The sequence below is a fragment of the Anabrus simplex genome, chromosome 1 (assembly GCF_040414725.1).
Source record: "Anabrus simplex isolate iqAnaSimp1 chromosome 1, ASM4041472v1, whole genome shotgun sequence".
Classification (NCBI taxonomy): Eukaryota; Metazoa; Arthropoda; class Insecta; order Orthoptera; family Tettigoniidae; genus Anabrus; species Anabrus simplex.
Window position 1 is genome coordinate 191,120,719 of NC_090265.1, and position 25,035 is coordinate 191,145,753.

Genomic DNA, 25,035 nt, shown 5'->3' on the forward strand with positions numbered 1-25,035 from the left:
TTCGAACCCACTATCTCCCGGATGCAAGCTCACAGCTGGGCGCAGTGAAGAAAGCAACAGGAAACTACTTTACTGCTAATTTCCCTAGTACATTTCTTCAGTAAAGCCTAGGTCATCTATGACAACTAATGGTGGATCTGTTGAGGGTCCAACCTACCTTCGGGGAGGACTCAGCATGCACATGCAACTCCTTAATGTTTTGGAGAATTTTTTTCTTTCAGATATAACTCGTTTCCAGTGTATTATGAATAGATATGATCTATGCATTTAGACCGTGCAGAAATACGTTCCTGGTTTCTTAAAAGTTGGGTGCTCGGTTTTCTTGGTTCATTCATTCACTGCCTTATCCATATCTGTATAAAATCCAAGAAAATGTTAGTAATTTTCATGATGGTTGTAATATTAATGACGCCACGTCCACTCACATGAATGGAAGGTGGAGTTAGAGTACTGGGGGTGGCGCGCGTCTCTGCCCCCGCGCACGCCGCTCTGTATATAAGGCACTGTGCTACAGGTGCCCGCCAGTATACCCTCACTCCGCTCTGCACACCTCACAATGTCACACCGCCGGGAGTTGTTACCGCAGGGCGCTTCGGCCCTCCTCCTGCTGCTGCTCGTCATCGGGCTGGCTGACAGCGCTGCAGGTAAACATATAACACATTCTCTTAGAAAGAAAAAGAACTACAGTTTCATCGTGCATTTTACAGGCTTTCACAGACAAATTTATGTCGACCGAGGGCAAAGCATGTCCAAAGAACTTGAAGTTTTGATAGCACACGTTTCAAACTGAAAAGTTTTCAACTGAAAAATGTCTACGTTCATGTCAACATTATGCTTACTGACTCTTGCTCTCTCTGTCCTTTTCAGTCCTGCCCTTAATGCAAATGTTTTCGTAATTATTGCAGAAAGGGATATACTACTTATGTTTCCCAATCTACCAGCTCACGCAGTGCGAAATTCCACAGCTATCTTTTCATGACAATTTATTCTTTATTTACTAAAGACCTTTTGAACTATTTACAAGATTTCAAAAAGGAATGGCGATGTTTACCTGATGTTGAACAGTGGGTGAAACTTGAACAAAGAACTCGAAATTTCTAGTGTACATTTTTTACATTGAAAAGTTCGAAATATCACGCGCTAGTCTCCTTCCACCATCATATTAACATCTCATTTATAGATTTTTACTTTTTGGAAGATATTTAATCTGTTTTATTCCTGACTAAATAAGTGACCACTTTTTTTGTAGAGAAAAATGTTTCTAGTTATTTATCGGTAGGAGTGCGTACTTCACTCAGTGAGAATTTCGAAAGCTATCCATTGATGCAGTGAATTTTTATTCATTCATTATTTGAAGCTTCAGTTTAAAAAATAATATATGAAACACCCGCCTCTCCAATTCCATATCCATGTACTGATATGACCAGTAGATTTTTATTTATCTATTTATTAAGTGAAAGAGAATATTACACCACTAAACTGAAAATATTGTTCTTAATTTAATTTAAACTAACTTAAGTAATATTATAATTTCATTTTAAATTAGAAGATATTTCGCATAGAAATTAATTCAATTTAATCAAATTCGTTTATGAATATTGTCGAGGGAAATTGGCTTCTTCCACTGTAAAAGACTTCAAACTTTTTATATCATTCTGAGTACTATTCCAAACATATTGACAGTTGTCAACGTATATCGACTATTTCAACAATCTGTCACAACCTGCAATATATTAATGGTAAAGTAAACCGTACCTAGTAATTTCGTGATAAAGAAAGACAAGAGTTCTGTAAAATATTTCAGACATTCGCTTGTTTTCAATACTTTCATTGAACTACATACGTACGTACGTACAGATTTTTAAGATTTTTCGCAATTTATCCCAGTACCTTTGACAATGTAATCGATTACCAAGCAGACTTACAAAAAAAAATCTGTCAATAATGTGGTTATCACGTATTATCTTTAAAATTCGTAACGTGAATAAGAGGTATTTACCCAGACTTAACGAAACTATATACGAATTATTTATGTCTCTTTCCTTAATTTGCTTTTCAGTTTTCACAAATAGTTACGCGTATTAGACAAATACATGAAATTTTGAATGAAAATAATTCTATAATGAACATAATGCTCTACGGAACACGAAAATGTGACGTCAAAATGCTTCATAGGAGATATATGTTACGCGAATTGCTATCGTACAAAATGGTAAATCGTAACCAAATTTCTAACTTTCCACTCGATTTCAAAAATACTAGTATTCACCATGCTATGTATTTAAATTCATAACCACCACGAACCTCATAAATATTCGGTAAAGTCTTTCTGTTACTGTGTATTTTCCTTCCCCTAGAACAACGTTGAGGAAAACAACAGAGGCAATCGTAATAACTGCAGATAATCAGTTTGAAGTGAATTCATGGTGGGAGAAATACGAAGGTTATGTGTTAGTAAATATTTAATTAAAAGGGTGAATGAGGGAAGGAAATGATAAAGGGGAGTATCAAATCTTGTGACAGTTGTGAAGTTTGTTAGGATACAACCTTTGACCTGTTATTATCCCACTTTCTTGATCAGGTGACGACTTATTCTAATTGTATCCTTGTCAGAATGGTATCACTGAGTTGGTTTTAGTGTCGCATTGCAAACTGGTGATTATCTCTGCCTGATATTCCCTCATCATCACTAGATGTGCTGATTATTCGATTTTTAAAGTGCTAACGATATAAGTATTGTGCTGTCCTCCACATTCTTCTGCTTCGAAAGGAATACATTTCCAAAAACGAATTTCTATTCCAGAAAATATGACTGAAATTCAATATCAGAAGGTCTTAATTAAAAGAAAATATTTTATATTTATATGTTACCTTGGACAATTACGCACACCTATTACGTTATGATGAAGGAATGAACATGGCTTTAACCAACTGTGGTGCATTGTAAACAGTCCCAACTAATGATTAAGATGCCTGTTGCGTTATCACCACCATACGAATAATAATAATAATAATAATAATAATAATAATAATAATAATAATAATAATAATAATAATAATAATACGTCTCTAAAACAACATTGTACAAAGGGTTTTCTAAACCAATAAAATCGCCTGATTATTCTTGTCTTTCAGGGCTGACGTTAATTACATTAATTACTGAAGACTTTTTTTATACACAGGGGTCACTGCAATATCGATGTGTCTATAAGCCAGAAAAGTTCACAAACTATTTGTTCTTTCTTTTCTTTGAAAGAACATTCTATCGTTTTGCAATACTGCACACCCCTCTCCCCACCTCCACCCGCCCTCATCATCAGTTATTTAATTTCATTGGAATCTCCGTAACCATTTCGATCATAGTAATTGAAATTAACCAACTGTAAATTATGTTATATGTGCTATAGATTTAACACCTTTTTCAGCTAAAAATATGTTTTTTCTTCGTATTTATATTCTTTACGGTTTATAAAATACGTGTTCGTTTATTAAGTTAGTACTTAATTATATTTGTAGTTTCTCTTTCATCGTGATTGGAAATTATTGTAGAAGTATACTGCATTCAAAACTGACTCTAAATAAAGGGGCGCATTGGTCTCAGTTGCAAGCTGTAACTAACACTTTCAAATGTATTTATTTTGCTTATACCCTTTTTTAAGTCTCGTTTCTTTCGAATATTCAATATAACAAACATGAATTAGAGAAAATCAAGTAGAAAGACTGGTTTTCGTTTTCGTGTAGTAGTTACTATGGTTTTCGATCTGTTTATAAATATATTCTAGGTTTAAGATATTATATAACAAGCTAGAAATATCAAGGGTCGATTTCCGACAGTATAACAAATTTAACATCCGTCCTCCATCTTCCAAACGTCTATCGATATTGGATGGTAAAATGCTAGAGACACGTTGTGCTGACCACGCTACTCCATCTCCTCCACCTGGGATATGATCTCCATGTTCACTGTCCTCAAAAGGACCTTTCAATTTACTATTATAAAGTATATAATCACAGATGACTTTACACCTTTCATTCATGTTAACCATTTTAAGAAACTCGTCAAAAAATAGAAGTTTTAACATAGCTCGTAACTCTTGTTTTCATACTCGTCTTCAGCTCCGGTGGACCAGAAAATATAAAACTACATCTTAAGACAAATGTCAGTTGAAAGTCCGCAAGACATGAATAAAATTGTATTTGCCCACGAAAATAATTCTTCCACAATCTGAATGCGACTCTACCGAAACTCTTAAAATAAACCAAATATTAACTATTGTAACATAGCTCTGTATATATTGGAATATTCTGATAATTTTGACCAATGTTTTAGTCTGTAATTTCCAATAATAATAATAATAATAATAATAATAATAATAATAATAATAATAATAATAATAATAATAATAATAATAATAATAATAATAATAATAATAAACCATCGGCAGACCTAAAGATGGAATAATTATATCTAAATTGATATACTGTAGGAAAATATAATACAAACTTAGATATCAACATTTCTGGGTCATGTCACCTAACATATGATATAGCAGTAGTTTTTCTTGTGCAGATAAAGAAGACTATATCCAAGATTCCCTACCTTTTACATTGACATTATTTCAACAATACTCTCGGTGACGTATTATAAACGGTGAACTGAAATTCAGTACTATCATTAATAATAAAGTCATTCAAGATGATGAATTAGTAGAACTTCACGTTCAACGCCAGGACATATTCATCATTGGAAATTTCATAACTGAAAGAATAATTTTCTAAATATGTAATTTAGTGTGATAAATTACTCATGAAAGAAACTGCAAGATAATTAAATTTCACTACCTATAAGCAAATGTCTTGATCTAGTGGGTAAACGTTGAGAGAACGTTTCCACTTGGCCACCGTAGTAATTCTTCTAATATAAAAATTACGCTTGTTTCTTAACTGTTAGCATTTATTTATGAATACATATATATATCCTTCCGTTTTTATCGCCTACACCCCCTCAAAAACCAACCGAACAAATCCTGGGTGTCTCAACAGGTGTCCTATAATTATATTTCTTCTATATATTTGCAATTTGCTTTACGTCGCACTGACACGGATAGGTCTTATGGCGACGATGAGATAGGAAAGGGCTAGGAGTGGGAAGGAAGCAGCCGTGGCCTTAATTAAGGTAAGTACATCCCCAGAATTTGCCTGGTGTGAAAATGGGAAACCAGGGCGCTGCCCACAGTGGGGTTCGAACCCACTATCTTATTTTATTTTAAGTTATAACTTCCTTAATTATAGGGTTGCCACTAGAACTTCATCTTTCATTATACAACTTACCATCACTGCTTAACAGGTTACAAAAACGTACTATGTAATAAGAAAAGTCTTTCACATACTGCACAAAATGGAACTAAGAAGCAAAAAGTACGCACACGATGATATTGACTGCATAAATGGTTTCTGAAAATAATATTGAACCGCAGGTGGCAGCTATCGCTGTCTGTCAACAAATGTTTGTCTGTACCTAATGAAGTCCAAAAGTACGACTGTAATTTAGGAATTGTCCCCTGGGCTCCCACCAGTAATCCTGTGACTAATATATTTTCAGTCCTCAGTTTTCTGTATAATACGAGACTGTAGGGTCATTTCATTAGGAAAAAGACAAAAAATGCCATGTAAAGAAGTGTAACTGTATGTAACATGTTTTACTTATTACCATTTGGTCATTATACCGATCCATTAACAGCTCACTACGACTTCCGGTGTAGGCAAGAAATATTTTGTTACTTTAATAGCTCTGTAAATGACCTGGTTTTAGAGCCCAAATAAAAAGAAGAATGCTGTATACATTTCAGTAGACTTCGTATGCTGATTTGTAGTAGCACAACCTGGCTCTGTGGGAAAAGCGACGGGAAATTACCTCATTCCGTATGTCCACCCTTCAAAATTAGGACTCATAAACCAACCAACAAACAAACAAACAATTATTAATTACTTTGTAAATTTTCATACCCAAAATTTCTTGTTAAAAGTCCTTATATGTTGTTGTCCTTATTATGTTGTTTGGTTTTGTTAAATTCAGAAACTCCAATATTTCCAGCTTAGCTGAAAGGCTAAACGAAAATGAGATGTGAAGTATCCATTTACATTCATGTTTTGAAGATACATTCCGTATCATTTCTCAGCTAGTATGAAGTTTTATACATCACGAATGAGTTTTATGCTAAAAGACTGTAAAGATTCTAAACTGGCGCATTTAATTCCTAGTTTTCATCATAGATCATATAATAATAATAATAATAATAATAATAATAATAATAATAATAATAATAATAATAATAATAATAATAATTGTAACCCTGGTGTTGCTTGGGTCAACAATCCATATATTGGCTTGATTCAGCTATCCATCCCACCCTATCCCTGCAAACTTCTACAACTACTACATAATACAATTACTCTAATATGTTCGCCATATTAATACCTTGGTCCAATCCTGCCGTTTTTATCGCCTACACCCCCTCAAAAACCAACCGAACAAATCCTGGGTGTCTCAACAAGTGTCCTATAATTATATTTCTTCTAATCCAATTTCGCCAAATCGTTCTCCTCTCACCAACTCGATTTAGTACCTCTTCATTGATTCGATCCATCCATCTCATCTTCAGCATTCTTCTGTAACACCACATTTCAAATGCTTCTATTCTCTTTCTTTGTGAGCTAGTTAACTTCCATGTTTCACTTCCATACAATGCCACGCTCCAGACGAAGGTCATCAAAACAGCATTCTGATTCCTATATCAATGTTCGAAGTGAGCAAAATCTCTGCTTGCGCTAATCTGCATTTTATGTCCTTCTCATTCTTCCATCATTTATTTTACTACCTAAGTAACAATATACAACTACTTCCCTTAATACTTCATTTCCTAATCTAATATTTCCTGACTTGGTTCATCTGCACTCCATTACTTTTGTTTTGGATTTATTTAATTTCATCTTGTACTTCAAAAGTGTGTCCATACAATTTAGCAGTTTTTACAGATCTTGTGCAGACTCAGATGAAATAACAATATCATCGGCAAATCTCAGCGTTTTGATTTCTTCTCCTTGGATTGTGATTCCTTTTCCAAATTCCTCTTGACATCCTTTATCGCCTGTTCTATATAAACAATCAAAAAGAAAGGGACAAACTTCAGCCTTGCCTCACTCATTTCTGGATTGCTGTTTCTTTTTCATAGCCTTCGATTCGTACCATTTCAGACTGATTTTTGTACAGATTGTAGATACTATTTCTTTCTCGGTACCTGATCCCGATTACCTTCAGAATCTCAAATGGCTCGGTCCAATGAACATTATCAAATGTCTTTTCTTGACTGCCACTACTATTAAAATATTTTCATTTGTTACGGTGACGGAGATGCTCGGAGAAGGTGACGGGGTTGGCGGCCATGCTCCAAACTAGGAACTCTCCTGGCATTCGCCTTAGTGCAGGAGAATGGAAAACCACGGAAAACCATTTTCAGGTCAGCCAAAGGTTGGGGCCAGGCGTCCGGTCCAGCCCTGTCCCGTCTCCCGAATGCAGAGGCGTAGAGCCACGGTAGAGCCGTGGCCACCCCTCCTCTGCTCGGTTGGCCGGTCAGAGTGCAGAGCTGTTGGACCACGGATCAGCCGTGAACACTTATGGGCCGAGACCCACTCTGCATCTACTGACCTCTTTTTTTGACCTTAATATATACATTTGTTCAGAGGATAAACACTTTCTCCATAAGAAAGTTGCCCACGAGGACACAATGACTATATACATTATTGATGGCGAACCTTTGAAGGCTTTGAAGACCGAATTTTTCGTCAACAATACTGGTAGGATGAATCATGAGCGAGAATCTTCAAAGTACTTAGGTATTGTTCCTCTTGCACCAAACTTTAGCCCTATCACCTCGATGTTATCCCGTCCATATTCACGCCGGTAGATGGGGATAGTTGGTTCGTAAATGCTCTTCTTTTTCTCCTGTACTTCACTGGGTTGGTTAGCGTGGGATTCAAACCCAATCGTAGGATCAGTAATATATCGACTGATATTGTCTTATAGAGTCCTGTTCATTGCAGTTCAGTGCAGGATAACGAGAAATGAGGAAAGAAGTTGCGAGATTTGCCAAGGACTGGATGATTAGCAACTATAAAAAGCATGATTACTAGCTATTTTACCAAATATTCTATGAAATCTGCCTTACGTTGCATCGACAGAGATAGACCTTACGGCGGCGATGGGATAGGAAAGGGCTCGGAGTGGAAAGGAAGCTGCCATGTCTTTAATTAATGTACAGCCCTAGCATTTGCCTGGTGTGAAAATAGGAAACCACGAAAAACCATCTTCAGGACTGCCGACAGTGGAGTTCGAACCCACTATCTCTTGAATGCAAACTTATAGCTACGTGACTCAAATTTCTCGGTATTTCACCAAATATAATAGTGTAATAATGATAATTTCACAACTTAAATGGGTTCGAATCCCACTGTCGGCAGCCCTGAAAATGGTTTTCCGTGGTTTCCCATTTTCACACCAGGCAAATGCTGGGGCTGTGCCTTAATTAAGACCACGGCCGCTTCCTTCCAACTCCTAGGCCTTTCCTATCCCATCGTTGCCATAAGATCTATCTGTGTCGGTGCAACATAAAGCCAGTATCAAAAAAAACCTCAAGTATCAGGATGGAAATGGTCCGAATGCACCTAAATGATTTCTTTTACACAGAGGATAATCACAATCTACCCTTTAAGGAGAATCACTTAACAAATCGCAATGATAGGAACGATAAGGTTAATTATTAATATTATCAGAACAAACAAACCCCATGGTGCTACAGCCTGTATGGTCCTTGACGTATCAAACGGTCGCTGCTCAGCCTAAACACCTGCAGATTACAATGTGATGTTTAGTCAGAGTGACTAATCCTGTCGGGCGTTATTCTTGGCTTTTCTAGACCGAGCCCACTTTCTCATCGTCAGGGAGCTCCTCAATTGTTGTCATCTACACTGAGTGGACCTCGTCTTTAAGTAGGTTCTTTCAATTTACTGATACAGTGCTCTTATTTATAGTTAGATACTTTTGTACCTAATAATAACGTTACTGGTTTTACGTGAAATAAACTAAATCTACCGACACGATCCTGACGTGTTTGAGAACACGCAAACACTAATGGACAGAGCCAGGATCGAACCTTTGAAGCTGGGCTCAGAAGGCCAGCGCTCTACTGCCTCAGCCATTCAGCTCGGCTAGATTGTACTTGAATCACCGCATCAACATTCTGTACTGGAAACCTACTCATCGAAGAAGAACACCTAATTATTGGTGTCATGAGAGATCATCGGACGCTGTGTGCTCAACATTTTTCGTTAATGCAATTACTATTTTGGTAATATAGTACAGTAGTTGATAAACTGTCCGGCTTTGAGGCTGAATAGTCAGCGTCGTGACAGATTTAATAGGTCTCGGGTTCACCTCCCGGCCGGGTCAGGGATTTTAGCCGTCTCTTGTTAGGTCGACAGGCTCAGAACATGTTTTTTTCTCTTAATGCACTCCTCTTCATTCACACGGCACACTACACGACTAACCATTCCAGAAACACGCAATGGTGAGTAATAATAATAATTTCGTATGGCTATTTCTAGCCGAGTGCAGCCCTTGTAATGCAGACCCTCCAGTGAGGGTGGCGGCAATGGTGAGTAAATCCCTGCACGTAAGTTTGGCGTCAGGAAGAGCATCCAGTAAAAAGCAGGGCTAAGTCCACATATGCATCACAATTCGCATCCGCAGTGGGATAGGAAAGGGCTAGGAGTGGGCGGCCCTGGCGTTAATTACGGTACAGCCCCAGCATTTGCCTGGTGTGAAAATGGGAGACCGCGGAAAACCATCTTTAGGGCTGTCGACAGTGGTTTTCGAACCCACAGGTTTTATGACGACGATGGGATAGGAAAGGCCTGGGAGTGGAGAGGAAGCGGCCGTGGCCTTAATTATAGTACAGCCCCAGGATTTGCCTGTGAAAATGGGAACATCCTCAAGGCTGCCGATAGTGGAGTTCGAACCCACTATCTTCCGCATGCAAACTCACAGCTGCACGCCCCTAACCGCATGGCCAACTCGCCCGGTCGTACAGAGTATAACAGCCTGCCTGAAAATTGGCGGCAAGTGGCTGGGGAGTTAGATAACTTTCTTATTAAGCATGCCATTCCTCTGGTTCATCATTTTTCTGATATTCCTGGTACTTAACAAACTGGTTCATCATAGCATTCGAGCTATTCAATCACTACTCTGAGGCACTGATTGGAATGAGCAGTGTGTATATTTAACGGAACAATGGCAGAGGAGTGTTTACGGCTGTCTGCGGCCTGGTCATTCCAGCACTGGAACTTTGGACTGTTAGATCGGCATCGTAGTACTGTTCGCTGAAAGTCAGAAAAAGTGCGGTTTTTTATTTGAGCGAGTATTTTACATGATATGATAACATTGCTTTTAATCCCTACATTCCTACTGACGTTTCTGTAATGGCCTAAGTTAACTGTAGTTAGGAAAACCACAAAGACAGTCTTTCTGAGAATCCCGTAGTGAAACACGGGTACATCAGCTAGTTCTATATAAAATCGGATAGACCGGGCGAGTTGACCGTGCGGTTAGGGGTGCACAGCTGTGAGCTTGCATCCGGTAGATAGTGGGTTCGAACTCCACTGTCGGCGGCCTTGAAGATGTTCCCATTTTCACAGGCAAATGCTGGGGCTATACCTTAATTAAGGCCACCGCCGCTTCCTTTCCACTCCCAGGCCTTTCATATCCCATCGTCGTCATAAAACCTACCTTTGTCGGTGCGACGTAAAACAAATATCACTAATAAATAAAATCGGATGGCACTTCTCCTCTATCACACATCTTATACAATAAATGGAATAAACCCGGCATGATGGTTTCTCCTAAGGCAGTCAGTAATTTTGAAAGTATGTCAACAATTTCAGGTGCGTTCTTCATATTTTGGTCTCTCAAAGCTCTGTCCAATTCTTAACTCAGAAATGGGTCTCATATTTCACCAGCATCAACATACTCCTCTTGTTCCAAAACCTTATAATGTACTTATTCCCTTGATACAACTGTTGAATATGTTTCTCGCATCTTTTTGCCTTGTCTTCTTTCTCTGGAAGTGGTTTTCCATCTGAGCACTTAATATTCACGCTCCAGTTTTCATTTCTTCAAAGGTTTCCTTGATTTTCCTGTATGCAGCATCTACCTTTCCTATAACCACACAACCTTCAACATCTTTGCACTTCTCTTTCAGCCATTCTTCCTTAGCTTTCCTGCATTTCCTATCTACTGCATTCTTTAATCGTCTGTATTATTTTCTGCCACCTCATTTGTTTCGCATTCTTGTACTTTTGCCGTTCTGAGTTACCCATTAATTCTTACTTGACTTTTCCTTCCTTTCTAAACTTTCTTCATCAGACCTACTTATCTATTTTTTTACAACTATCCTTGCATCATATATTGTGTTTCCTTCAGCCTTTTCATTTAGTCCATGTGCAAAATGTTCTTTGAAACAGTCCCTCACACTCTTTTCTTTCAAATTTTCTAGATCTCATCTCCTTGCATTCCTTCCTTTCTTAAATTTCTTCTACTTCAGTGGCATGTGATGACCAACAATTTGTGTCAGAGTACACGTCTGCTCTTGCCAAATTCTTCAAATCCGACACCTGGTTTATGAATCTCTTCCTTAATAATTACGTCTGTTTGATAACTTCCATTGTCTCCAGGTCTCATCCACGTATATAGCCGTCGTTTGTGGTGCGGGCACTTAGTATTAGCAAGGATTAAACTATGATCGATGCAGAATTCAACCAGCCGACTTCCTCTTCCATTTCTTTGTCCTAGTCCACATTCTCCTACTGCATTACCTTATCTTCTTTGGTCCACCACTGCATTCCAGTCTCCCATCACAATTAGATTATCGTCACTTTTTACTTATTGTATTAAATCCTTTATCCCTTCATATATATTTTATTTCATCATCCGCTAACCTAGTAAGCATATAGACTTGCATTTTTGTGGTGGACATTGACTTGCTGTCTATCTTGACAACAATAGTCCTTTCTCTATGCTGGTCGTAGTAACTTACCCGCTGCCCTATTTTCTTATTCATTATTAAACTAACTACTGCATTACCCCTGTTTGATTTTGTGTTTATAATTCTGCAGTCACCTGACCAAAAGTCTTGATCTTCCTGCCAACGTACTTCACCTGTCTGTTAGGTCATCAGCCCAGAGGCTGGTTGGATCCTCAAATAGCACCACCAAAGGTTATGCGGTTATAAGGAAACCGCAAAAACCAATGGCAGCACCAAAATGAGGCGTGCTAGGCAAGACGAGAAGTGAGGTAGTTTGCCATTGCTTTCCTCACTGGGTCAGAAAGTGCTATTGCAGCACGACTGACCCTATGAGCAACACCTTTCATAACACTCACATGCACTAGTCGTGCTCTGAATGCCATTACTCAGCACCACCCATACCCCAGCAGCTTCCATATTGTCACAGCCATGGATGAGACTGGGACTTCGGTGAAAGCTACACTTTACTCTGGCCTGTGCCAAGAGATGGGTACTTGACCTATGCAAACTATATCTAACTTTAGTCTGTCCATTTCCCTTTTCAGATTCTATAATCTACCACGATCGACATTTTTAACATTCCACGCTCCAACTCGCAGAATGTCAGTATGCATTTTCCTGATGATTGCTGTCTCTCGTGTAGTCTCCACCAGGAGATCCGAATGAGACTATTTTACCTCCGGAATATTTTACCCGGGAGGTGGCCATCATCCACGTATCCTTCATACAACAAAGTCTGTACGTCCTCGCGAGTTAGTTACGGGAGTAGCTTTCCGTTGCTTTCAGCCATGTAGAAGTATCGTCATAGCTAAGCTTTTTTAAATATTATTTCAGGCAATATTAGTCAATCAACAGTCTGCCGCCCTTGGAACTTCCAAAAGGTTGCTACCCCCATTTCGATTAATCATTCGTTAGTCTTGTCTCTCGACAGATACTTATCCGATATGGTTGCACCTACTTCTCGGCTATCTGCTTCACTCAGACGCACATGCGACCCCATCGCGGCAAGATCACGTGGTCCTCAGGGGAGAGCTTTCATATAAACCTATTTTTTTACAACCTGTTTTACGTCGCACCGACACAGATAGGTTATATGGCGACTATGGGACAGGAAAGGACTAGGACTGGGAAGAAAATGGTTGTGACCTTAATCAAGGTACAGCCCCAGCATTTGTCTGGTGTGAAAATGAGAAACCACGGAAAACCATCTTCAGGGCTACCAACAGTGGGGTTCGAACCCACTATCTCCCAAATACTGAATGCTGGCCGCACTTAGGCGCTCAAGATCGGTAACCCTATATTTTAAGTTTCCGAATGTCAGATGTATCTGATGTGGGAGCGAACAACGTGAGTAAACTGTGGATACTAAAGTATCAGTGGTATAGATTCTAGTTGTACTCAGCAAAATGCAGAGATTCTTGTTAATCACACATTACGTTCCTGTTGGAAGGTCTCCGTGTGTTGAAGAGGCACACCTATTTAGAATAATGTGTCATTTATGCACAATATCATGCAAAATAGTAATACAGCCTAAGGTGGCCGAAGAGTTCGTACTTGGTCATAAGGAGGCCTGTACGTGAAGAATACGGTCATCTATATCGGTGATACTATGGAAACATTTCAGTTCAAGAGAGATCACCAACTGATGCTCCTTCTGTAGATCATAATTTCGTGTGGCTATTTCTAGCCGAGTGCAGCCCTTGTAAGGCAGACTCTCCGATGAGGGTGGGCGGCATCTGCCATGTGTAGGTAACTGCGTGTTATTGTGGTGGAGGATAGTGTTATGTGTAGTATTTGAGTTGCAGGGATGTTGGGGACAGCACAAACACCCAGCCCCCGGGCCATTGGAATTAACCAATGAAGGTTAAAATCCCCGACCCGGTCGGGAATCGAACCCGGGACCCTCTGAGCCGAAGGCCAGTACGCTGACAATTCAGCCAACGAGTCGGACTCTGTAGATCATAATAATAATAATAATGTTATTTGCTTTACGTCCCACTAACTACTTTTACGTTCTTCGGAGACGCCGAGGTGCCGGAATTTAGTCCCGCAGGAGTAAATCTACCGACACGAGCCTATCGTATTTGAACACCTTCAAATACCACCGGACTGAGCCAGGATCGAACCTGCCAAGTTGGGGTTAGAAGACCAGCGCCTTAACCGTCTGAGCCACTCAACCCGGCCTTCTGTAGATCAGTGATAGATTATAGGGCTCTGGATCCCAAAACATGCGGGTTCAAACCCAGCAGAGCTAGCTGAAATTATGAAAGGCTATAAGAACTCGATTCGAAATATCATGTCGTACGATGTCATCGTATAAAATCTGGTGACACATTTGGTGGTTTTAAAATTAATTAAAATTCAACCTTAGATCGACCACCAGAGATCCATGCCTCTACCTTATCTGGTAGAGTAAAACAGAAACTTGAAATTGACGTATTCATCCTAAATGGTGTCAAATTAAAATGTATGACACGGTGAATGAAGCCATAGGATTATTATTATTATTATTATTATTATTATTATTATTATTATTATTATTATTATTATTATTATTATTATTATTATTATTATTATTATTATTATTATTAACCGCGCGATATTTGTCCCCATGTTATAAAATCATACTGTATGTTTGGATGGTTACAAATCAATTTAACTATTACTTGCAGAAATAGTTTGTTGTCTTCATTATTGATACGGGTGGAAAACTGTCGACACTATAACGAACGGTACACCCTATATGCACTGCAGGCATTTCCAGGGCCACATTTTTACCATTTATATTTCGCTTACGTCTTGTCTAACCCGTTGATTGTTTCCACGAATCCACTGCGTCACGTTTGTTAACACATTCTGACTAACATTCATTTTATTAACGACTTGAAGCCCGACTCTTATCATTGCTAGCGTTCCATGTTCACGCCAATATATTACTTTGTCATCGACAGATATATGTAAAATGTATTGCCAATCCCCTCTCTCTAGAACAACAAAGCAGGCGATCATCATCAACAACTTTACATCCCCCGGTATGGTAATATGTCTAGCTATTGTAAAGCAAGCAAGATTGGAGGGCTTCGTTACTAGCGTATTAAGCCAAAGTTATAATCCATTGGACGTGCACCAAGATGTGTAATCCATACTATCGGGACTTTCTCTTTCAAAACCGTACGTGCCTTGTCCTGATGACAAAGTAGCAACGAAATCACTTAGCTATATCTTCAGCTTCATCAGGAAGGCATACGTATGGAACGTAGCTTTAGAATTTCTTAAAGCAGTCTTTATGATTAGGAACGATATATTGTCACATGATGTGCTCTGTTCACTTGTAAGGACGTGTGTTCCAATCACTGTCAAGTTTTCAAAAGTTTTGGAACATTTCTGGGATACTCAGCCTACTACAACAATAAGTACACTCTAATTCCTGTGGTGAAAAGCGCCTGGGAGTAGAGACAACTTCTTAATGTGAAGATCATGGAGAGCGGAATCTTTTCCCTCGTGCTCTCCCAATGGTCTTCGTTGTCTGTCAAGAAATGCTTTGGCTTAAATAAGTCATCATCCTTGAGTAACGATAAGGTGGCTATGTTTCATTCCCTGTCAATATACTGTATGGGGTAGTTTGAATCCATTGCAAAATAAATAGCATTCTAGTTTTCGGAACGTGGGGTTTTGGACTCGATACTTTTGCGACTCGTTGGACTTTAACTGTAGATATATTAACAATTCCTGTGACCAGAAGGCTATTTCTATAGCCATTAAAATGTCCGCAGCTTGCACCAACATAGAAATTGTCAGTATTGACAGCGTACAATAATTGGACCTTTACGTTTTCTTATATAAATACTATCTGTAGTACCCGGCGTTGTCCGGATATTTTTTGAATGTTTACCTTTAAGATTTGTATTACCAGTTAGTTATGTGTGAAGTGAAATTTTATACAATTCCTTTTTGAGATGTTTAATGATAGTTTACGATCAATTATGCAGTTTTAGAGTTATTTAAATGTGTTTGATTTCAAGTTTTATATTATTTAATTTTCGAGTAATGTCCTTATGAAAGCTCGAATTGACTGGGAGGTACTTGATCCTGTCAAAATTAATAATGATAACTATACGTTTTCACCCGTCGCACTATAGATACGATGAACACGATTTCAACTGTCGTTGAGACTGTCGCCAATCAGCCTTGCGACCCCAAAAGCAGTGGATTCAACACTAATCTCGACTATTTTAAACGATTTACTTTTAAGCCCATCTCAGCACCCTCGTCTGAATGAAAGCTGAACGTGGACTTACGCGGTATCCAGAGCGTCAAAATTCATCTCAGTGAAACATAAACAATGGATGATTCAACATCAATATTGGTTATTTTCCATTATTTTTACATAATTATCATCCTCTCCCGTTTCCCACCCCTAGCGGGGGTTGGGATGTTTCGTCTCCCTAGTATTTTTTCCCGGATGGTGAGTCATATGAGTATCAAGTTTCGTTGAGGGCTATTCTGAAACATAACAACACACATCCATAATCTCGGTCATTTTACATTCATTTTCACCCCTTCTCACACTCCATTCAGATTGTGGCTGAAGTATGACTTAACCAGCATCCAGAGTGTCACAGTTCAACTCAGTGACCTCGTAAAAATGGATTCGACATTAATATCAGTCGCATCGCATAGGCTTCACCAGCCGAAGACCAACTCGTGTCCCTTTGTTAACACCTTGACACAGAGCTCGATGACGTGCATGGGCCCGCGAACATCGGCAATGGGCCATCGAACAGTGGTGGCGTGTGGTATGGTCCGATGAATCCCTGTTCCATATGTATGGTGAGAGTGTGGCATATGCCTCATGAAACTATGGATCCTGCGCGTCAGCAATATTGTGTCCAGGCGGGAGTTGGCTCAATTCTGGTCTGAGCTGCGTTCTCATGGTCACAATTAGGCCCCATTTTCCGGCTGCAGGGAACGCTGGTGCACGTTATGTGGACATTCTCTCAGACCGTCTGCATCCCTTTCTGGTCCTAGAGTACCCTGATGGAGATGTCATGCTTCTGCAGGACAATGCGCCATGTCACCGCTCTTTGGTGGGACGCAGGTGGTTGGAGGAGCACTCCAGTAAAGTTGCGACCATGTATTGGCCCTCCAGATCCCCCAATCTTAATCTACTCGAGCATTTATGGGACGCTATCTATGCTGGTGTACGCTCCATGAACCCCGCACCAACTGCACAAGACCAATTGTGCGTAGCAATGCAAGATGCATGGGTTCAGATCCCTCCAGAACGATTCCAACACCTTGTCGGGACGATGCCTCGTCGTATTGCTGCCGTGTTGAGGGCTCGCGGAGGAGCAAATCGTTATTAACGTCACATCCAATGTCTTCCTATGACTTTTGGCTACTCAGTGTGTACTGAACCACTCATCAATAAAAAAACCCACAGAAAACTGCAATCAGGATAGCACAAGCAAAACAAGCTTTTAGCAAAGAGAGAAAGGTTAATGACATCTAAAAACCACGTCGCTAACAACACAGCTTGCTATCTTGAAGATCAGATTTGAAAATCTCCCAGCTTAGCAATGCATTTGACTACTTTTTAACGTGCGATGATCAAGGTTAAACCAGGCACCAAGCGAGTTGACTACGCGGTTATACAGCTGCTAACTTGCATTTAGAAGATGCTATGTTCAGTGTTCCGAACTGGCTATCAATGTCTTTTTCATTTTTCTTCTTTACAATATGCTTCACTTCGCACCGACACAGATAGGTCTTATGGCAATGATGGGATAGGAAAGGGTTTGGAGTGGAAAGGAAGCAACCGCTCCAGCATTTCTCCGGTGTGAAAATGAGAAACCACGGGAAGCCGTCTTCTGGGCTGCCGACAGTAGGATTCGAACCCACTATCTCCCGAATGCAAGCTGATAGCTACCTGACTCAAACCGCACAGCCGCTTTCTCTGCGCCATCAATGTCCGAATTAGTCCCCAGTGCATGAAAATGTTACTTTTCTAATTGGTTTCAAAGATCTGCATCAGAATTTACCTTCCCATTTTAAGAGACTTAGAGACTGTCCACATTACGTAGATCTTGTTTAAAATGTTATTAAATTTGTAGTATCAGCTATTAGCTTCGTCCATGTTTAATAGTTTTATTATTGTTTGTTTCTGTATTGATTCTTAATGTTAAATGGGCAGACCAATCAGTTTGTTTTAATGTGGTATCAATAAGGATGTTGTGTAAACGCATATCGTGGGTGAAGAAACCAAACCTCGTATGTCACAATGCTTTTCCTGTCCATTATGTTCCTCAAAACTCGTCACGCACCCAAGCCGCTTATAATTATCCAGTCCATCAGAACAATGTTCGCCGGGCTGAGTGGCTCAGGCGGTTGAAGCGCTGGCCTTCTGACCCCAACTTGGCAGGATCGATCCTGGCTCAGTCCGGTGGTATTTGAAGGTGCTCAAATACGTCAGCCTCGTGTCGGTAGATTTACTGGCACGTAAAAGAACTCCTGCTGGACAAAATTCCGGCAGCTCAGCGTCTCCAAAAACCGTAAAAGAGTAGTTAGTGGGACGTAAAGCCAATAACATTAAATTATTAGAACAATGCTTTTTGTGATCATTCTCCTGTGCTAAACAGTAAACGGGGTTCAGTCACTTTCAAAAGATTAACTGAGTATTTGGATGATACAAGAGGTAGTCAACGCACGTAAGAAAGCCAAAAAGAAATGGGCTGAGAATTTTATCACACTAAAAAACGCAGCACTCCTAATTACAGGCATTCTGGCTGGTCAGAATTCGTCTTGGTAGTCAAAGACCGTAGTGATGTACCTGCGACGGAAATGCATATGCATGAAGAATTTCCCTGAAATAAAATAATAAAATTGACTTTCTCACCGCAACATCTATAAACACACATAAAAATCGAATGCACGGGAACTCTTCGACTCAAAACTGCTGAGGCTACAAAGAGCATAATTGCCCTCCATATGTCTCTGCTCCTTCGCGACTTCTCGCTAAAGAGCCTATTTACTTCCCTGATCAATGCGGTCTTGGTCTGAGAATATATCTCCAACTGGCTCTGCTGCTTCATACTGTCCTTACCCTATCGGAGAATTGCCACTGGGCTTCTCTCTTCCTAGAACCGTGTACAGATTCTTTCTTTCTTAATCTGTTTATTGTCCAGGGTTGGTTTTTCCCTCAGACTTAGCGAGGGATCCTACCTCTACCGCCTCAAGGGCAGTGTTCTGGAGCTTCAGACATCGGATCGGGGGATACAACTGGGGAGAATGATCAGTACCTCGCCCAGGCGGCCTCACCTGCTATACTGAACAGGGGCCTTGGTGGGCGATGGGAAGATTGGAAGGAATAGATAAGGAAGAGGGAAGGAAGCGGCCGTGGCCTTAAGTTAGGTACCATCCCGGCATTTGCCTGGAGGAGAAGTGGGAAACCACGGGAAACCACTTCGAGGATGGCTGAGGTGGGAATCGAACCCACCTCTACTCAGTTGACCTCCCGAGGCTGAGTGGACCCCGTTCCAGCCTTCGTACCACTTTTCAAATTTCGTGGCAGAGCCGGGAATCGAACCCGGGCCTCCGGGGGTGGCAGCTAATCACACTAACCACTACACCACAGAGGCGGCTACCGTGTACAGATACGAAAATATATTTCTTAAATAATGTTGTCTTCGTAATGTCCTTCCACAACTTCTTTTTTCTGTACAGTAGTTTCTATTCCTTCTGTGAATGATTTAGGGCAGCAAGATTATAGTAACTCCGCATCATGTTCCTACGCTAAAGCCTAAAATGCATTGTCATATCAAAATTACGTGGAGTAAGTGCACAAGCTTTGACTGAAAACCAGCGCTCAAATTATACTTCAGAACTCGCTTTGAGATAGATTCCCGTCGCTTTACCGTCGCTTCCTTTCCATTGAACACACTACTATAAGGTTAATTACTTCCTTGAATATGTTCTATACGAACATTTACCACTCAGCTATATATTTTGACTGAAGAATTTGATATTACTATTTTATATTCCAACCCTTCGTATATCACTAAAGGAGACTGTTTTCGTCATGTTCTCGTATTTTATATTCTTAACACACTCTGGTCCATCTCTGGTAAGATTTAATACTAGCAGTGAACTTTTTCTTCTGGTATGAGCTAGAACAACTTGGTTCTTTCATCGAAAAGTCATAGGCTGGCCTTGGCAATACAAAAGTTAAAGAGGTATAATTTAACACCATTCCTTATGCAGTCAGACCCTGTAATGAGTGGAGTGAATGTGGCAATTGTACGGTCAGTTTGTTTAAGCATTTCAATGGGCTGGACTGACATGTGTAGTAGCATTTTCTTGCTAAGCGAGAAAAGGAACAGGAAACTTCTTCACTCCTCATTTTTCTGGTACGCCTCTTCAGTGGCACTCAGGTTTTCTCTGACAGCTACTGGTGGAACTGTTGGGTATCCAACCAGCCTTTGTACTGATGAATCAGCACACAAAAGTAGTTTAAAATAACAGTTAATATTACGTTGTTATTCTGGGATGAACTGTGTCGTTGTACTGCGTTCATTATTACAGGTCGCCAAGTCACATGGGAAGATAGCTCGTTATCTACAACCAGTTAAAGAGACCATAGAATTACACAATCTATCACACTGAATGTACCTGCAGCTTTTACTACTAAGGAACTAACAGGAAGGGACAGACTCAAAGAACATATTCAGCACAGCAGTGCCGGATCTATAACATTCCCCCTCCTCCGATCTACCAAATATAATGTTGATTCGACCGAGGTATTTGTAATTCTGAAGATACCGAGAAATAATTACTATATATATAATCTGTACAAAAATCACTCTACAATGACAAGACAACTCCTTCCGTCGAACTCCCTTACTTTGGCAGCCACATCTCAATAAATCTATTGCCACAGAACTACAGAACCGCATCAGATACACTTGCGCGATGTTTGGCTGACTCCTTAAAAGAACATTCATTAACTATTCAGTGTCCAGGCCAAGCTATTTGTTTAAGATATCATAGTGACAACAATACTTATCAATGAATATAATGGAATATTCATATCTAAGAGACACTTGAAGTAAGAGTACCGAACGAGTTGGCAGTGCGCTTAGGGACGCGCGCAGCTGTGAGGTTGCATTCGGGAGATAGTGGTTTCGAACCCCACTGTCGGCACTGAAGATGGTTTTCCGTGGTTTCCCATTTTCACACCAGGCAAATGCTGGGACTATACCTTAATTAAGGCCACGGCCGCTTCCTTCCTACTCTTAACCCTTTCCCATCCTATCGTTGCCATAAGACTTATCTGTGCCAGTGAGACGTAAAACAAATAGGAGTATATGGCAAAATACCGCCAGTGCTATCTTGAAAGAATACTCAGAGTAAAATGGCAGCATGGTCGAACAAACGTCAGTATGTAATACTGAGGCTTTTTTGCTAGTGGCTTTACGTCGCACCGACACAGATAGGTCTTATGGCAACGATGGGATAGGAAAGGCCTAATACTGAGGTTTCGATTGAACATGATATTTCTCAGCGCAGCCAGGTCCTGCTAAGCAGGTGGCGTATTCTGTATTGAAGGATGGATAATGTATTCAGGGAGGACATTAAAAACGATCCAAGGACGTTCTATGATCAGATATGAAGAAGTCTAAACTGGCATCTGCAAAGAGCAAGACGCAGTGTCTGATCGGTCGATGTGGTGACGTATTCTCCACCAGAGCCCACAACACTGTTAAGAACAGAGATGAAGGCACGAATCCGTTAAAAGAAATCGCAGAAAACAACGATGAATTCAGAGAAGAAAAGACAATTAACCTCTCCCACAATGAGGAGTTTCACTAAGTTTAAATTTTTTAGCTTTGTGGCAGAACTTTCGGTTCGAAAATGGATTTTTTCAGCCATGATCGGAAACACTGATGAACTCATTCGGGAGGCAATGAACTGATAAGATGATACAAGGGAGTAAACAAGATGTTAAAATATCATTAATTGTCTGTCCTTCTCCGCGGTTGACTGGTCAGCGTCTTGGCCCTCGAATCTTAGGGTCCCAGATTTGATCTTCGTCGCATCGTTGGGTTTTAATTGTAAACGGTTAATTCTCTTATCTAGGGAACCGAGTATGCTCACACAGCACTCGCAACACTATCCACCTCCACAATAACACGCAGTTGCCCACACACGACAGACGCCGCCCACCCTCACCCGAGGGCCCGCCTTTGTAGAGCTGCACCAGACTTCAACAGCTACAGAAGAGAGAGATCAACTTTAATCTCCATTCGTAGACTTACCACTGCCAGTGTAATTATACTAAATTCTTATTCCGCTGTGATATTTTTAACGTCTTTGATTGCTTGTATACCGAGCTCGATAGCTGCAGTCGCTTAAGTGCGGCCAGTATCCAGAATTCGGGAGATAGTAGGTTCGAACCCCACTGTCGGCAGCCCTGAAAATGGTTTTCCGTGGTTTCCCATTTTAACACCAGGCAAATGCTGGGGCTGTACCTTAATAACGCCAGGGCCGCTTCTTTCCCACTCCTAGCCCCTTCCTGCCCCATCGTCGCCGTAAGACCTATCTGTGTCGGTGCGACGTAAAACAACTAGCAAAAAAAGAATTGCTTGTATTGTCATTCAAAATGAGTCACACGTTGGACATGCCGGTGTAAATTAGATAGAATCAATTTTCACGCCGCGAATGAAAGATCAGTATGGATACCATAACCATACATATATTTCGCTCATAAAGTACATGGCTTCGTCGACCCTTCCATGAAAATACAGCTACCACAACAGATGAATTAAGTCCATTGGAACATTGAAGATCACCCTGTATTTCATTTGAGCTTTCTGGAATGCTCTCTCTGCTCACAGATTATGGTTTGAAGGTCAACACCGAACGTTTTTCGTGTTCTAGTGACTGAATCTCTTTAAAGCAACTTACATCGGCTGTATCAAAGACTCGAAGTGCTTTCATTCCGCAACAGAAAATATCAAGAGGTAAAATGAATTTTGTATTAACGTTTGAAGTTCTTTAGCCTACACACATGTCGATTTACGTTCGACACGTCAAGCCAAGATTTTTCTTGCATAAGTGATGGACTGGAAAATCACGTGACATAATTACAATTGAACACAGGGACGCTCATAGTATACATAAACGTACATACATACATACATACATACATACGTACATCTGTGGTTTGATACCCAGTTGGTTTAGTAACAGGTTTTTCACTGGACGGCCGTGGTCGAAATCCCAGCCAATGGATGTGTGATTTTTGAAATGAAAGAATTACGTCCTGTGGTTCGAATTCCGCTGGAGGTCCCGTGACTATGATCGTACTATAAACAGTCATGTAAAACTACCAGGTGGCTAGCGTTTTTCCATTCATACTGCACATGGATTTTCGGTAGATAATGTTATGCCTTTAAGCGTTCACTTGCATGTATCTTTGGATGAACTAAGTGCCACCACAATCCTCTATTTGCAACAAGTTCTGTGTATCCATTTAGTTTTACATAGTTTACCTCGGAATCATTAAATACTGAGTTTAATCAGCGTTACCTTGATCTACTATATTCAGATTGTCCACGGTGTAGCTCGAGCCCATCGTCTTCCAAATTAAAGCTGGCTGTTCCCCCAAACTGTGCCGCTTAAGTTTGTAAGTATGTATGTATGTATGTATTGTACCTGCCTCCTACCCATTGAGTCTCCGGCGATAAATCAACAGGTTCTTTAACAGGGTATAAGTGGGCATCGTAAATATATAAGAATAACTTAGCGGCATAATACGTAGGAGAATACGGTTGCCATATAACTACAATCGAATGAAAACAATATTTTAAATTTTTAAAATCAAAGTGTTTATTATACTCCTGATAACGATGTAAAATGACGCAAATATACATGGCGAATATATAATCGAAGTTCACAAAATTAAACTTTCGATACGTTGAGCATTGTTCAAGCTTTGGGAATAAGACCGAGTATAACCATTCATAAAGAATCCATTTCATGACTTCAAGTGTACGGAATATTAAGTATTAATCACTGAAGCTATTCCCAAACAAACAAAATCAAGATAGTCAAATATAAACAAATCTGAGTGACACCTAATCTAACATTATCAAATTTCCCACTGGAATTACTTAAACAAACACAAACTTCATATGCACTGGGTCCAAATGAAACCCCACCCATATATACACGGACCCGTCGCACCATTGGTTGAAACCAATGTCGACCCTAAATGACATCACAATACAATAAACATATCAACACACAAGAGAAAAGAAATTATATACACAACATAGATGAACGCTACCACCAGTTCCAACATTTGTGGGTCTGCCAGTTTCACACCCAGAGCCAAACCCAGGACCTTCGACGTTTACGGAGGGCCTAAAATCCTTATGAATAATTTTTAGATGCATGAAAACAATTAAGATAAAAGACCGGGTTATAGATTTCCCACATTTATTTAAGTCAGCTGAGAAAAGGAATCAATTAGCATTCCACATAGGAACAACATTAGAAAAGTTTTACATAGCACAATGCGGGCGAGCCCTCCTTCTCTCGCCCTCTCGGCCGTAGGCGTGGTAAACGGGACATAATTTTACGCAGTCAAGATAAGACCACTTCGTCCCTTTCAACCATCAATTCTCTTCACATAATAACACACTCATTTCAGCGAGGTGATTCATAATTCATTTCTTATTTCTCAGTTAAAAAATCCTTCACTTGTGTCCACCCACAATCTGACTTCGAAAATTCGCACCGTGCGTCCTGATTTCAATTCCATCCTAGCATCGTCGCCTGGAGCATTTTTCAGGAGATTATTTCCTTTTCCCCACACAATTATTCACACAGCTCGACCGGT

General features: G+C 40.1%; 1 protein-coding gene across 1 annotated transcript in view; it reads left to right on the forward strand.

Moving 5' to 3' along the window:
• Window positions 1-550: 550 nt before the first annotated feature.
• The window catches only part of LOC136863891 (uncharacterized), a 410,801-nt gene continuing 386,316 nt past the window's right edge, over window positions 551-25,035 (forward strand). The window contains exon 1 of the mRNA XM_067140292.2: window positions 551-644. Within this exon, the coding sequence (XP_066996393.2) occupies window positions 557-644 (88 nt within the window). The 5' untranslated portion in view covers window positions 551-556. The remainder of the gene's footprint in view (window positions 645-25,035) is intronic.